The sequence below is a fragment of the Triticum urartu genome, chromosome 7 (assembly GCF_003073215.2).
Source record: "Triticum urartu cultivar G1812 chromosome 7, Tu2.1, whole genome shotgun sequence".
Classification (NCBI taxonomy): domain Eukaryota; kingdom Viridiplantae; phylum Streptophyta; class Magnoliopsida; order Poales; family Poaceae; genus Triticum; species Triticum urartu.
The window spans coordinates 51,400,656-51,415,920 of NC_053028.1; the positions used below are offsets into that span (position 1 = coordinate 51,400,656).

The 15,265-nt window shown below is 40.4% G+C and overlaps 1 protein-coding gene across 1 annotated transcript; it reads right to left on the reverse strand.

Annotated features, from left to right (window-relative positions):
• Positions 1–7,194: 7,194 nt before the first annotated feature.
• LOC125523074 lies at positions 7,195–14,128 on the reverse strand. Its single transcript, XM_048688121.1, has 6 exons — positions 13,830–14,128; positions 13,110–13,211; positions 12,850–13,012; positions 12,716–12,774; positions 12,347–12,551; positions 7,195–7,730 (listed from the first exon to the last, which is right to left on the reverse strand). The coding sequence occupies exons 2-6, from the start codon at positions 13,209–13,211 to the stop codon at positions 7,717–7,719; spliced, it is 543 nt and encodes a 180-aa protein (XP_048544078.1). The 5' UTR covers positions 13,830–14,128; the 3' UTR covers positions 7,195–7,716.
• Between the last annotated feature and the right edge of the window lie 1,137 nt (positions 14,129–15,265).

A 15,265-nucleotide genomic window follows, 5' to 3' on the forward strand; every position in this document is an offset into this window, starting at 1 on the left:
ACCTCTCCGATACTCGGAGTGACAAATCCTAATCTCGATCTATGCCAAGCCAACAAACACCTTCGGAGATACCTGTAGAGCATCTTTATGATCATCCAGTTATGTTGTGACGTTTCATAGCACACAAGATATTCCTTAGGTATTCGGGAGTTGCATAATCTCATAGTCGAAGAAATATGTATTTGACATTAAGAAAGCAATAGCAATAAAACTGAACGATCAATATGCTAAGCTAACGGATGGGTCTTGTCCATCACATCATTCTCCTAATGATGTGATCCCCTTATAAAATGACAACTCATGTCCATGGTTAGGAAACCTTAACCATCTTTGATCAACGAGCTAGTCAAGTAGAGGATCACTAGGGACACAGTGTTTGTCTATGTATTCACACATGTATTTAGGTTTCCGATCAATATAATTCTAGCATGAATAATAAAAATTTATTATGAATAAGGAAATATAAAATAACAACTTTATTATTGCCTTTAGGGCATATTTTCTTCAGGTTTCCACGGACGGGATAACCCTATCTCTTCCCCTAGATCGCACCGGCCAAGAGTCTGGCGACCCTAGCAACCAGTGGCGATCGGAGAAAGCAGGGGATCGGAGTCTCCACGTCGTTGCCAGGCGCCGTCGGGAGGAGTTGAAACCCTAGCAAGAGGGGAAAGCTTAGATCTCACAATAAGTTCTATGGAGAGGGGTCACGTGACATACGTACCTAGCATACTTCCCGCTGAAACCAAACGACGCAAGGCTCAACCAAAGCCCACGCCCGCAGACATCCTAGTTTCTGGCAAAACAGACAGGCACACCTGTGATCCGCCAAGAAATAGCCCACGTTTAGATAAAAAATGGCAAAACTGGTCGAATTTCAAAAAATGCCAAGTTAGGCCAGTTTCTTGGCAGGTTGCCCAGCTTCGGGCGACTTTCTAGGGGCACCCCTATTTCTCGCTTTAAGCGAGCATGTGGTGACGCCTCACGGCGTGGGAGCCCAGATGGGCCGGCCCAGCCACGCGGGAGAAAAAGGCATATTTTTCTCCTGTTTTCCGTTCTCATTTTTTGCTTTAATTTTGTACTTTTCTTTATATAAAATATTCTACAAATATATATTACAAAAAACGCTCTTCAAAACACATTTGAAAAAATGTTGAACAAGTATTTAAAAAATGGTGAACAAGTATTAATAAACTGTTCAACGAGTATTTGAAAAATGTTCAACAAGTATTTGAAATTTTAGAATAATTATAAAAAATGTTGAACGAGTATTTGAAAAAATGTTGAATGGGTATTTGAAAAATGTTGAACAAGTATTTGAAAATGTAGAATAAGTATTAAAAATATTGAACAAGTAATTGAAAAATGTTGAATAAGTATTAATAAATGTTGAACGAGTATTTGAAAAAAATTTGAACAAGCATTTGAAAATATATTGAATAAATATTAAACTGTTGAACAAGTATCTGAAAAATGTTGAATAGGCGTTCGGACAATGTCGAACGTGTATATAAAAATTGTTGATAACTTATTATAAAAAATTGTTTTTGACATATACGAAAATGTAGAGTGAAAACAAAAACAAACATAATAAAAACAAAATAAAAACAGAAAATGGAGATGAAAAAAGAAAACCATACAAAAAATGGAGAAGAAAAAGGAAAACCAAACAAATATGAAGAAAACCTTGTCAAAAAACAAAAAGGGAAAACAAAAAAACTGTGAAAACCAAAGGAAAAAGGAAATGAATAAAATGAATAAACAAAGAAAAAATGGAGAAAATTAAAAAAAGAAACAAAAGAAAACAGAAAAAAACGCTTGTCTCTATTCAAGTACGTCGCGGCCCCTTTAATAAACATGAATAGTTGTGTGGCGTGGTGGCTAGCATCGCTCGTTTCTTCCCAGAGCTCGAGGGATAGATCCCTCGACCCCTTTTCCCTTCCCTTTTTCAATGACGGTCTGCTGGTGCTGGATGAGTCTTGGCCAAATTTGTTCATGGTGTATTGAAAAAATGTTCATCGTATATTATTAAATTGTGCAAGCATATTATAAAATGTTGATTGTGTATTTAAATTTTATTCATCGTATATTAAGAAAATTTTCAATGTATACTATAAAATGTTCATTTGTGTATTTTAAATTTGTTCAGTATTTTTTTACAAAAATATTCATTGTATTTTTATATTTGTTCTACGTATATTATAGTAATGTTGGATGTTTTTTTAAAGGATTTGCAGTTGTACTTTCCATTTTAGGGTTGGCGTTGCTTTCATATACATTTGAGCTCGCTAGTTCGGCTGGCTAGCCGCGTAAAAAGCCGAGCATGTGGTTGGGGGTTCGATCCCACTCATGCTCTTTTTTTATTTTAATTTTCCTTCACCACGTGATAATTGGGCCGGCCCGTGTGCGTGTCGCTTCAGCGAAACCGCGACGACGGGCGGCGGGTCGCGACCGCAATCCCTATTTGACGCGCCTAGGCGTCAAAACAGGGAGCTCCTGTTCGGCGCCTTATGCGCCCGAACAGGTTCCTGGCGCCCGCTGCAGCGCCTTATTGGGCCGGCCCGCGATGAGAAAGGCGCAGCTATCAGAAATCGCCAAAAAAAACCTAAAAAGGGTGCCTTCTTCAGGGATCGAACTCGCATCGCTAGTATGGGCGCGCTATTATTTATCATTTAGTTTTTTCATTTACTTCTATAAAATCATGAATTGAAAAAATTCATCGATTTTGAGATAAAAGTTCACAAACTTAAAAAAAGTTCATCAATTTTGAGATAAAAGTTCACAAACTTAAAAAAAGTTCATCGATTTTGAGAAATAGCTCATCATTTTTGAAGAAAAGTTCACCAATTTTGGAAAAACTTTATGAAAAAGTTTAAAAGTTCATTGTTTTCAAAAAAAGTTCATCAGTTTTGTAAAAGGTTCGTCGATTTTAAAAAAAAGTTCACAAATTTGAATGAAGAAATCGTCAATCTTGAAAAAAGTTCATCAAATTAGTTCATCGGATTTGGAAAAAGTTCATCGAATTTGAAAAAACAAAAGTCAAATGTGACAAAAGTTCTCTGAATTAGAAAAAAGTTCATCAGTTTTAGAAAAATGTGGATGGATTTGAGAAAGATCATCGAACGGGGAAGAAGGAAAAAAATAACCAGAAAAATGAAAAACAAAAACTAGAAAAAGTGAAAGAAAAAGATGATAAGGCAAACAAGTGATGGAATTGTGGGCATGAAGTTACTGTTGCGGGGTGGTTAGCACAGTGCGCTGTTAACCAGGAAGTCCAGCTAAATGGTTCGTTTCCCAGCTCTCGCGGAAGTTTTGCGATTTGTATAAGCGAACGATAGCGAAGCGAGCGAAATGGGCCAAGCCCAGCTAAAGCGGCTACAGGCCCGTTAGCAGAATACACATTAACGGGCGCCTGCAGCGCTAAATAGGAAATGGCGTCAAAATGACCCAGCTTCGCTGAAGCTCATCTTCCCGTCGCCCCAGCTTGGGCCGGCCCACGTCGCAAGGCTGCTTCTTTTTGTCTTTTTTGCTTTTTGTTTTTTCTGTTTCAGTTTCTAATTCTTTTCTTTTCCTTTTTTCCTTTTTCTTCCATTTTTTATGTATTATAGAAAGTTCATTTTGTATTTATATACAAAGTTCACCATGCATTAAAAAAATTCAGCATATATTTAAGAATTTGTTCAACATATCTTTGCAAAATGTTCAATGTATATCTACAAAAATGTTTAATGTGTGTTCCAAAATTTGTTCTGTTCAACATATTTTTGATCAACGAGATTGTCAAGTAGAGGCTCACTAGGGACACAGTGTTTGTCTATGTATTCACACATGTATTTAAGTTTTCGATTAATACAATTCTAGCATGAATAATAAACATTTATCATGAATAAGAAAATATAAAATAACAACTTTATTATTGCCTCTAGGGCATATTTTCTTCAGGTTTCCGCGGACGGGATAACCCTAGCTCTTCCCCTAGATCGCACCGGCCAAGAGTCTAGCGACCCTAGCAACCAGCGGCGATCGGAGAAAGCAGGGGATTGGAGTCTCCATGTCATCGCCAGGTGCCGTCGGGAGGAGTTGAAACCCTAGCAAGAGGGGAAAGCTTAGATCTCACAATAAGTTCTATAGAGAGGGGTCACGTGACATACGTACCTAGCATACTTCCCGCTGAAACCAAACGACGCAGGGCTCAACCAAAGCCCACGCCCGCAGACATCCTAGTTTCTGGCAAAACAGACAGGCACACCAGTGATCCGCCAAGAAATAGCCCACGTTTAGATAAAAAATGGCAAAACTGGTCGAATTTCAAAAAATGCCAAGTTAGGCCAGTTTCTTGGCAGGTTGCCCAGCTTTGGGCGACTTTCTAGGGGCACCCCTATTTCTCGCTTTAACCGAGCATGTGGTGACGCCTCACGGCGTGGGAGCCCAGATGGGCCGGCCCAGCCGCGCGGGAGAAAAAGGCCTATTTTTTTCCTGTTTTCTGTTCTCGTGTTTTGCTTTAATTTTGTACTTTTCTTTATATAAAATATTCTACAAATATATATTACAAAAAATGCTCTTCAAAAAACATTTGAAAAAATGTTGAACAAGTATTTAAAAAATGGTGAACAGGTATTAAAAAACTGTTCAACGAGTATTTGAAAAGTATTGAACAAGTATTTGAAAAATGTTCAACAAGTATTTGAAAATGTAGAATAATTATAAAAAAATGTTGAACGAGTATTTGAAAAAATGTTGAACGGGTATTTGAAAAATGTTGAACAAGTATTTGAAAATGTAGAACAAGTATTAAAAATATTGAACAAGTAATTGAAAAATGTTGAATAAGTATTAATAAATGTCGAACAAGTATTTGAAAAAATTTGAACAAGCATTTGAAAAAATATTGAATAAGTATTAAACTGTTGAACAAGTATCTGAAAAATGTTGAATAGGCGTTCGGACAATGTCGAATGTGTATATAAAAATTGTTGATCACTTATTATAAAAAAAATTGCTTTTGACATATACGAAAATGTAGAGTGAAAACAAAAACAAACATAATAAAAAACAAAATAAAAACAAAAAAATGGTGATGAAAAAAGAAAACCATACAAAAAATGGAGAAGAAAAAGAAAAACGAAACAAATATGAAGAAAACCTTGTCAAAAAACAAAAAGGAAAAACAAAAAAACTGTGAGAACCAAAGAAAAAAGAAAATGAATAAATGAATAAACAAAGAAAAAATGGAGAAAATTAAAGAAAAGAAACAAAAGAAAACAGAAAAAAAACGCTTATCTCTGTTGAAGTACGTCGCGGCCCCTTTAATAAACACGAATAGTTGTGTGGCGTGGTGGCTAGCATCGCTCGTTTCTTCTCAGATCTCGAGGGATAGATCCCTCGTCCACCCCTTTTCCCTTCCCTTTTTCTTTAACTGTGCACCGCGAATTGGGCCAGCCTGACACTGTAGCTCTCGACACAAGAGTTTCCTCTCGACTCGCTTAATGCGAGAAATAGACGCCGCGGAGGGGAACGAGGGAGCGTCACGAGGGACAGTGATGGTCTGCTGGTGTTGGATGGGTCTTGGCCAAATTTGTTCATGGTGTATTGAAAAATGTTCATCGTATATTATTAAATTGTGCAATGCATATTATAAAATGGTGATTGTGTATTTAAATTTTATTCATCGAATATTAAGAAATTTTTCAACGTATACTATAAAATGTTCATTTGTGTATTTTAAATTTGTTCAGTATTTTTTTACAAAAATATTCATTGTATTTTTATATTTGTTCTACGTATATTAAAGTAATGTTGGATGTTTTTTTAAAAGGATTTGCAGTTGTACTTTCTATTTTAGGCTTGGCGTTGCTTTCATATACATTTGAGCTCGCTAGCTCGGCTGGCTAGCCGCGTAAAAAGCAAGCATGTGGTTGGGGTTCGATCCCACTCATGCACTTTTTTTTATTTGAATTTTCCCTCACCACGTGATAATTGGGCCGGCCCGTGTGCGTGTCGCTTCAGCGAAACCGCGACGATTGGACGCACACGGGCGGCGGGGCGCGACCGCAATCCCTATTTGACGCGTGTACGCGTCAAAACGACCCAGCTTCGCTGAAGCTCATCTTCCCGTCGCCCCAGCTTGGGCCGGCCCACATCGCAAGGCTGCTTCTTCTTCTTCTTTTTTTGCTTTTTGTTTTTTCTGTTTCAGTTTCTAATTCTTTTATTTTCCTTTTTCTTCCATTTTTTTGTGTATTATAGAAAGTTCATTTTGTATTTATATACAAAGTTCACCATGCATTAAAAAAATTCAGCATATATTTAAGAATTTGTTCAACATAGCTTTGCAAAATGTTCAATGTGTATCCGACATTTGTTCAATGTATATCTACAAAAATGTTTAATGTGTGTTGCAAAATTTGTTCTGTTCAACATATTTTTGAAATATGTTCAATGTGCGTCCGAAATTTGTTCAATGTATATCAACAAAAATGTTCAATGTGTTTCCAATATTTGTTTAACGTATTTTCCAAAATGTTCAATGTGTATTAAAAAATTCAGCATATATATTCATATTTCTTTAGTGTTGAAAATACAGTATATTTTTAAAATATGAATTTATACTTTATTTTATCACCATAAAGAATATCCAGAAAGTTCCAATAAAACGCAGAAAGAAAAGGGAAAAATACTAGTTGTGATGAGCTTATGCGTATGGGCCGGCCCATTACCATCTTCCTTCAGCGAAGGCACAGCTGTTTGACGCCTGCGCGCGTCAAATAGGAGGTCTCTCGCGTTACGCGAGAGGGGCCAGACCCAGACGTTTTCTGTTTCAGCTATTTATTATCACATATGTAGGCAGCAGGCTTTAAAATGGCATCTGGTCATGCTACGGCGTGCATTGTTCCTTCGGGATCAGTCGGCTTCTGGCTGAAATATGAGGAAGAAGCAGGGGCTGCTCAGGAAGTAGTGCCGGGCGAGTGCGTGTGGTGCTGTTGTCAGAAACTGTCATGGTGTGCCGTTCTTCTCGATGGGATGCAGATTGGGCCAATGTGCGGCTGAGGAAGAGGCTGAAGGACTAGCTTTGCTGCATGAGTGATTCTCAAAAAAAAAAAGAGCTTTGCCGCATGGGTTGCAAGCGTCGACGAAATATTATAATGGACCAATTCAGGTGGAGCTCGATTACATGACCTTGGTCAAGGCGATCAACCCAGGTGCTGCCAATCAATCAAGCCTCTTTCCAATCATAGCTAACATCAACTCAACATTGAACATTTTCAGTTCTCACAAGAGTGCCTACGTGAAGAGGAACCAAAACAAGCTGGCCAATGACCTGGCTGCTCGTGCATCTAGACTGGGCAGACTTTTTAAGTTGGCGGATGTGCCAAATGAGCTTAGAGAGACTCTGAGTAAAGATTGTACCCAGCCTGTTTGATCAGGTTTGTGTGATTCTCAAAAAAAATGACATATGTTCCTTCGACCTTTGTCATCCAGCTTTGGCCTACAAAAAGTTCACTTGGGGTTCTTGTGGAAGAATGAGCATCACGTGGATCCAATGCACATAGTTTGCTCAGCAAAAACTTTTGTTCTGTCTTCTAGGCTAACCAGAGGTTCCATCCAAATCCCTGTCCTACCAAAAAAAAAATGAATGCTTGGAACGGGTGCCCCCATATCAAGAGAAATCATGATTAGTACAGCTACTAAATCATGTCCATCGGCACCCTCCTAGCCACTCACTCATATGTTGGTACCTGCAAAAGGGTCAGGATTACACATTACAGATGCTGGAGATATTTCTCAAAAAAAAAAACAGATGGTGGAGATATACAGACAGTAGACTATTTCAAACCAGGTTAATTATTACTGTCGTCTCGCCCCTACAGGATAGGATGCTAATGGACTAACTACAGATGCTGAATAGTGCTACAGTTTTTTTTTTTTTAAAGATCTAGTGTGCACTGGCTTCATTGATGTTAAGAAGAGTAGAGAGTAACAAGGTTGGGATCAACTGGTCCAGATCAAAAGGCACTAAAAAACTGAAAAACAGGGGCCATGTGAAGGTGTGAATGTCAATGCAACATAAATCATATAGAGGGGCTCTTCTCCCCGCTCTCCGCTTTAATATATGATGCGCACGCTCGTGTGTATTCAAGGAAAAAAAAAGGGCCAAGACGCCGGTGCGCGCTGACTAGTGCTATAGTTACAGCTTCTAAATCATTCATCCATCGGTCGGCGCATCACAGCATGGAGATTGTTGCAAAGCAGAACTGGTTAGTAATAATTACTGTATATATGGTGTCGCCCGTACTGTCCTCCCTTATCCCCTAAAACATAGAAAGCTAATGGATCGGCACTAAATGGCCCTGCTGACCACAGCTTCTCAAGGCCTTTCAGCTAGTTCATTGTCACTAGCTAGCTAGCCTGTGAACGCCAATCCCTTTACAGTTGTCCGTACACTAAAACTATTTCTTATCAACATTTGCGGCACTGACTAAAAAAGGGATTGAGCTTCAGTGTCTCACTGCACATGCCTTTGAGTGCATGACACGTGGACCCCACAGGTGACTGGCCCACATGTCACACTCAAAGGCAAATGCAGTTAAGTCACCGAAGCTGCCTCCCTGAAAGGCACTAGCTATATAACGTAGGGTCTGGATATGTATTTCTGGAGTTCTGCTCGCATTCATTTGCTGGCTGACAGTATTTTTTTTCTATGTGTCTTGCAAATACCCCACTTGGTAGTCTGCTTGCTAGATAGATGGTTGCCAGTTTCTTCCTGTACACAGTGATGCAGTTCCGATGTTATAATCTTTTTCTAGCATTATATGTTCTTGCAACATTCTATATTCACAAACTACAGTGGCCGTCACATTACCATTGGTCAGAGTAGGTAATTTCTGTCAAGTCTTCATATTTCTATTTTTTGGAAAAAGGGTTGTGTTAAGTCCATATTTTCTATCGATATCCCTTCTGATTTGTTGATATCTTGCAGCTATGCCAATGCCATGATCTAAGAATGGGTGTTGCCCTCACCTTTATTCTGTAAATGCCAAAGCGTCCACAACATATAAGCGACATAAATTTCAAGCTTACAGATATTACATATGTTTGATATGTCTGAGTTCAGCATATGGTAGCCCTAATGATCGCAGAACTATGAACATAAGTTATCTTTTGTTCTTTTTGTGATCAAAGCTTCAATTGAATCATTTGAGATTATCCTCCTACTTATTCAGAAATTGCATGACGTATAAGTCTAGACTGCTATTCGTCGATCCCAAGTAGGTGTTAGCCAATAGCATGCACCAGGCCAGTAGATTTGTTCACTCTAATTGGCAATCTTCTTTACATGTAGTCCTATGTGTGTGTTCTGAGGCTCTCGCATTAATTTTTTTTAAGAACAGTGATCCATGTTCGGAGTACCTGCAGGTTACAAGTTCACCTTATCCTATGTTTTACCTTAGGTGCATTCGTGGTACTAAATAGAATCGAAGAAGGTTACTGTGGATGTGGAGTATAAGCTTCAGAATTTAGCACTGTGTGTACTGCTTAGGCTAGCAGCTTCCTTTGTGTCTGTGTAGGTGGCTGGAAAGTTTATTCCAGCGATTGATGTTGCAAAGCAAAAGTTAGGGCTTTGGATAGAGATTTATTTGGGTTTACATCAATTCTGCCCGAAAAATGTTGTACTGAAGTTTGCATTGAAATGAACTGTTTTGATCAAAAACTTCCACACAGTCAACTGTATTCTGAGCAAACTATTTAAATTTTCTTCCATCAAAGAAAATAACAAAGACAATCTCAGGCTTCCTGACAGGCGCGGCGTGTTGCTGCGTCTCTGCCTGCTAGTTATTATGTATAACTGCAGAGACATCACAAATTGACCCATCACACGCATCATAGGCATGATGATAAAGGATGTTCCCTTTTCCGGAGCATATGATATAATTATGACGATCTATCATGTTGGTGTGAGGTTCACGTAAGCCCATGCAGATCGATGGACGACGTTTTTATCCCCATGATTATATAAGACAAAAAAAATCATTGATTGCTTGTATCTTCTCACGTACTCATCCATACAACACTTTTTTTAGGGGCTCATCCGTACAACACTTGGCAATTAGATTACGTGACACTTGCATTAATATTCATATATGGCCACAAACGGACAAGCCTGCAGCCAGTCGGTCTCCTAATTAGGCCAAAAGAGTTGGGTCAGTGTGATTAAAAAGGGAAAGGATAACACCTAATCAGGACAGCGAGCAAGATTTCTGTGCCACATCTGTCACTTCATTGTGATAGCTGCATCACCCTCAGATACTAAAAACCTAAAATGTGCAGGAGAAAGCAGGAAATGCTCCTCTCGTGTTCTACTGACCCCGATTCTGACTCCTGCGGGCGTCGCCGTCAGGATCGTCGAGCGAGCAGCGGCGCCTGGCCCTTGGCACGCGCTGCAGGAGTGGCTCCTCACCAGCCCTGGGTTTCTGCGGTGGCGGCCGGCAGAGGCAGATCAGGGTCTCCCCTGCCCAGACCCTGCCTTTTCATAGCCTTAGAAAATTAAGATTGTTTTAAATTTGCGATTCAAAGTTTAAATAAGCAGACGGGTTCAATTCATTTGTTATAGTACTTGCTTTTAGAATAACACGCGCACTTTGGTTAAGTTAAGAAAAATTGCGAAATGGTTAAGTTAATTAGTCAGCGTAATCAGATCCATGCCGTCATCGCCCTTGTCCAATTTTTTTCAGGTTAGTTAAACCATCGAGTTTTTTAAGAAGTAATCGGAAGATCGGAAGACATTTAACCAATGAAGATTTGGACAACTAACAACGCATTTTGGCAGTTGCTTGTTTATCTGATAGACACAGCCAGGCTCTCCGGCCAACTGGTGTCAGATTCAGCTCAGCTTCAAGAGAAAGTGGTTGATGGAAAGCCTACTCTCGTGACTTGACATTAGATTCGAATTATTTACCATTCATCTGTGCTCTTCATGTGGTCCCATGATGCGGGATGTCCGGCTATTATAAGTTACGTGGTATTGCACCTAATTAACATTGCACGATTAAGACAACCTAGCTACGTGTATATATTTCGGCCTGATAAATCAAGTGAACTAGCCAATACATTTTTTGTTAGCTTTTTAATGTGTTCATTCTGGGTCTATTTTTGTTGAGAACCTTCCAATCTATTCATTTTTGATAAATCAAGTGAACTGTCAAGGTAATATAAAGAGCACCAGAAAAAGAATTAGAGAAAAGTGCATTTTTCGTCCCTCAACTAATCGCGAAGTGTGGCTTTTGTGCCTAAACTTTTTGTTGGTGTAACCTTCGTCCCTCAACTCTTTAAGACCAGGTATAGTTACTCCCTCTTAGTGGTATTCCTCGGTCAAATCCCGGTTTTGACATGATGTGTTGTGCCTGAACCCGGTTTGAAAAAAATATAGGAAATAATGATTATATGAAAATGACAGCTTAAGAATACTAATAAGGTGATAGAAGCATGGAAAATGCACCATTAGTATGATCCTAGTTCCCTTCAGCTGCTGCAACTTCTATTTGAAGCTGCCGAAGAGTAGGATCGGTCACATTTGGGCACTGGAGGTGGGGAAGAATGAGGCGAGAAAAGGGAGGTGGCTGTCGTGGGTATGGATAGATAGGCTTTTCACATGCCCATGAGGTATCCCACAGGTATCCCCAAAGTATCCGAATTTTATTTATTTATTTGAAAAACAGAAAATAGGGAGATACATGTCCGATACGTTTTGAGAAGTATCAAAACGTATCCGAGTTTCCGATATGCCTGATACGGCAGTTTTCAGAAGTATCCGGTTAACTTAGCTTGTAGGATTCAGCATTGATCAAATATCATGATTTTACATGGTGACAAGGCTTGCAATTCCATCAGGTGCTCAAAGTATGCACGACTAAGGCAAACACATGTTGAACATAGCTTATAACCTTCCCAACTCACTTTTGGACTCAGGCTTGAAGGTTATAAGCTATGTTCAACATGTCTATGGAATTTGGATACACTCACGGAATTGGGAAAGTTATAAGCTATGCTCAACTCACTTCCGGAATGAGGTTTGAAGGTTAACCTTGAAGGTTATAATAAAATTTTTGGAAATGAGAAAGTATGCTCAAAGTACTAACTCGATGTTTTGCTCAAAGTATGCACGACTAAGTAACTAACCTACTGACTAGATGCAACTGTCTTTTTGGCAAGGTAAATGCTCTGTAGTTCACTACAGGGTGCCCCTCAATTTTCTTTTGTACCAAATGTTTACTCAAACATTCTCATTTCTCGTCTATTCTGTTAGGTACCGAGATATAGACCAAACGGATAATTAAAATTACTTGCGACAACTTACTGTATATCGGACGAAGTTGCGCCCAGTAGCGCGCTGTGAATGGAGGGCGTGGGTCGACTTCATCCATCTGAACACTACTTGGGGGATACCGCTCTGCGGAACGTGGAGGCTCTGGAGACTGTCGACCTCTCTTCCGTTTATGCTGTGGAGGCGGCAACTTCCAGAATGTGGGGAATGGCTGATTGGCAGGAATGGGCAGGGAAGGCTGCACAAAAGTAAACATCTTTTTATTAGCTACAACAATTAACTTAAGTAAACATGGATATAATACATATGCTTAATACAACATGGCAGGAAAACCTAGCGGATAATAAATGTCTTCAAGTAGCAAGTTGTACTCAGGTAGGAAAGATCTTTAGAATATTTTACCAGCTCACTAAAGCAATCGAGATCACATTTTGGTGGGACGAATGAAGTATCCACCACTCCTACATGGAAAAACAGGATGAGAAGAAGATTTTTTTTATGAGCAATCGAGATGTTCTTGATAATGTTCTTGATACCAGTTGGTGGCTTGTCTTTGATAATGTTCCTCGGCGCCCAACTGAACTCCATGTTTGGTACCTTGCCCTTGAGATGGTTAAAGGCACGGTTGGCGTCTTCAGCAGTTAGAAACTGAATATCAAAATAGTCCTCCACTTCTTCAGACCTCTTGAGACCAGCAGTCTGCAAAAAGAAATAGAAAGACAGGCTTCAGTCCAGATTCAATTATTCAAATCAATGTCCACAAATGAAGATTAAATCAAAGGAGGGGGAGACTAACCCGGCCATGAAACTTCACCATATGCTCCATATGGTCATATGTCAGACAAATCTGTGGGAAATATCTCTGAGGTCTTGCCCTCAAGGTTTCGCATGACGCCATCTAAAGAAGGAGAACGGAAAATGTCACAAAAGATTGGAACAAGTTAGCTTTGTTTCAGATGACACACAAATTTGAAGAATTCGTTACAATGTTGCCATATCAGTAGCAAAGATGGTGGAACTGAGGATGAGGACATGAATCAGATGACAATTTCTTTGATGGTACACTAAAGAAACTGCTAGCGAGTGGAGCAGTAAAAGCTGGATGCAAAACTAGGTTTCTGGAAGAAGAACCAGGCACAGTTCTTTTCAGCTTTTGATTCCAAAACTGAGTGTTGACGGTACCATTGGCGATTGCATTCACATTAAAAATAGCATTCAAATTAGCACACAGCAGAAGCAAGAAAGAACCATTGGCAGTTGCATTGAGTAATCACAATATTTTTTTTTAAACAAGCCATATTCCCTTTACAGTTGCATTGAGCATTCACAGTAACCAAAAATAATAATTTACATGTCCATTCATCCATCCATCTACGAAAAACCTAGCCCCATTGATCCATCCATCACGCAAATCATGTACTAAGCATCTGCATACATCCATCTTATCCAACTTCCATCGTTCCATGTACAGGAGAGGAACCAGAACAGAACAAAAACCGAAGGACGAGAGGCTCACCAGGAAGCGGTGCAAGAAGAGCTGCGACCGGCGGGATCGGCTCGTTGGGGACGGCGGAGGAAGGGGGTGGCCGGCGGGATGGGCGCGTCGGGGCCGTCGGGAGGGGGAGGAGGCGGGACGGATGAATGCTTGTGCCGGCGAGATGGGAGCGTGGGGCCGCGCTCGCCGGCTCCTGCGGGGTGGCGGGGATGGCGCCGGTCGTCGGAGGGAGTAGGAGAGGTACGGGCGACGCAGGGGCTGCAACCTGGCGGCGGAGGAAACCCTCGAGGGGGGGAAATCGAGCGTCGGGAGACAGAGCGGACCAGTCATTTTCTTGGGCCGGACCAATCATTTTCTTGGGCCGGACCAGTCATTTTCTTGGGCCGGACCAATCATTTTCTTGGGCCGGACCAGTCATTTTCTTGGGCCGGACCAATCATTTTCTCGGGCCGAAGGCCATTTTGTCTGCAATTTTAAGCTGAGGGATAGGCCCTTCTTTTACCTTTTTTAGGGGTTTCTTTACCTACCTACTAATAAAGTATCCAAATACTTAATCGTGCAGCTGCACAATTTCCTCGCGCTGAGCGCACGCGCTAACTGACAAGGTCTACCCGCAAAAAAAAAACTGACAAGGTCTGAAATCAACCGACCGCTTCGTTATCATTTTCTCTAAAAAAAACCTTATCCTGATCCCCTTTTCCTCGTCTCTTAGGTGGAGCAGAGGAGTTGCATCGCCGCCCAGGCGACCGTGGGGAGGCGGCGCGCCAGAGGAGCTCACCGAGCAGGTCGGTCGGGGAGCCGGAGCAGCAGCGCTATGTCAAAGGATAGCCTGTCAGTAATGTTGGCAACAATGTTGGTACCAAGGGTGAGGGACGAAGGGAACCATTTTCCTGCTCGCAGTAACGAGGCAGACCAATAGGCAAAGTTCTCGTCCATCGACGGTTACCGGGATGTCATCAACAGTAGTAACAGGGTCTTACTGACAGAGTTGTACACCGAGGTGCTTACATAAGCAAAGAATTATTACTACTTAGCTCATATAAATCACAAGAAAGGTTAAACAAAACAATGAAAAAGAAAAGAGTGATTATCTGGTTTAAACAAAACAATGAAAAGGAAAATGTGTATACACGAGTATTAGGTGTATATCCTTCCCAAGGAAAGGCATAGAATGATTTACAAGTTAGGGCTCCAAGTATGTAACCACTTAGACAAGCGGCAAGGAATTATGAGGTTTACCCATACAACGGTGTTTGGATAATTGATCAAGAAAAAATTAGCATCACGCTTCCAATGTTCTTCTTGATGATCGGAGTACCACATACATGCTTCGGGATAGCATTGACATGGTCATCAGGTAAATGTCAGACTTCGGGAATACAAAGGATCCATCGGGAACTTCTAAAACAACTCATGCAATTTCATCGTCACTACAGGAATCATGCACTTTGCCGTCT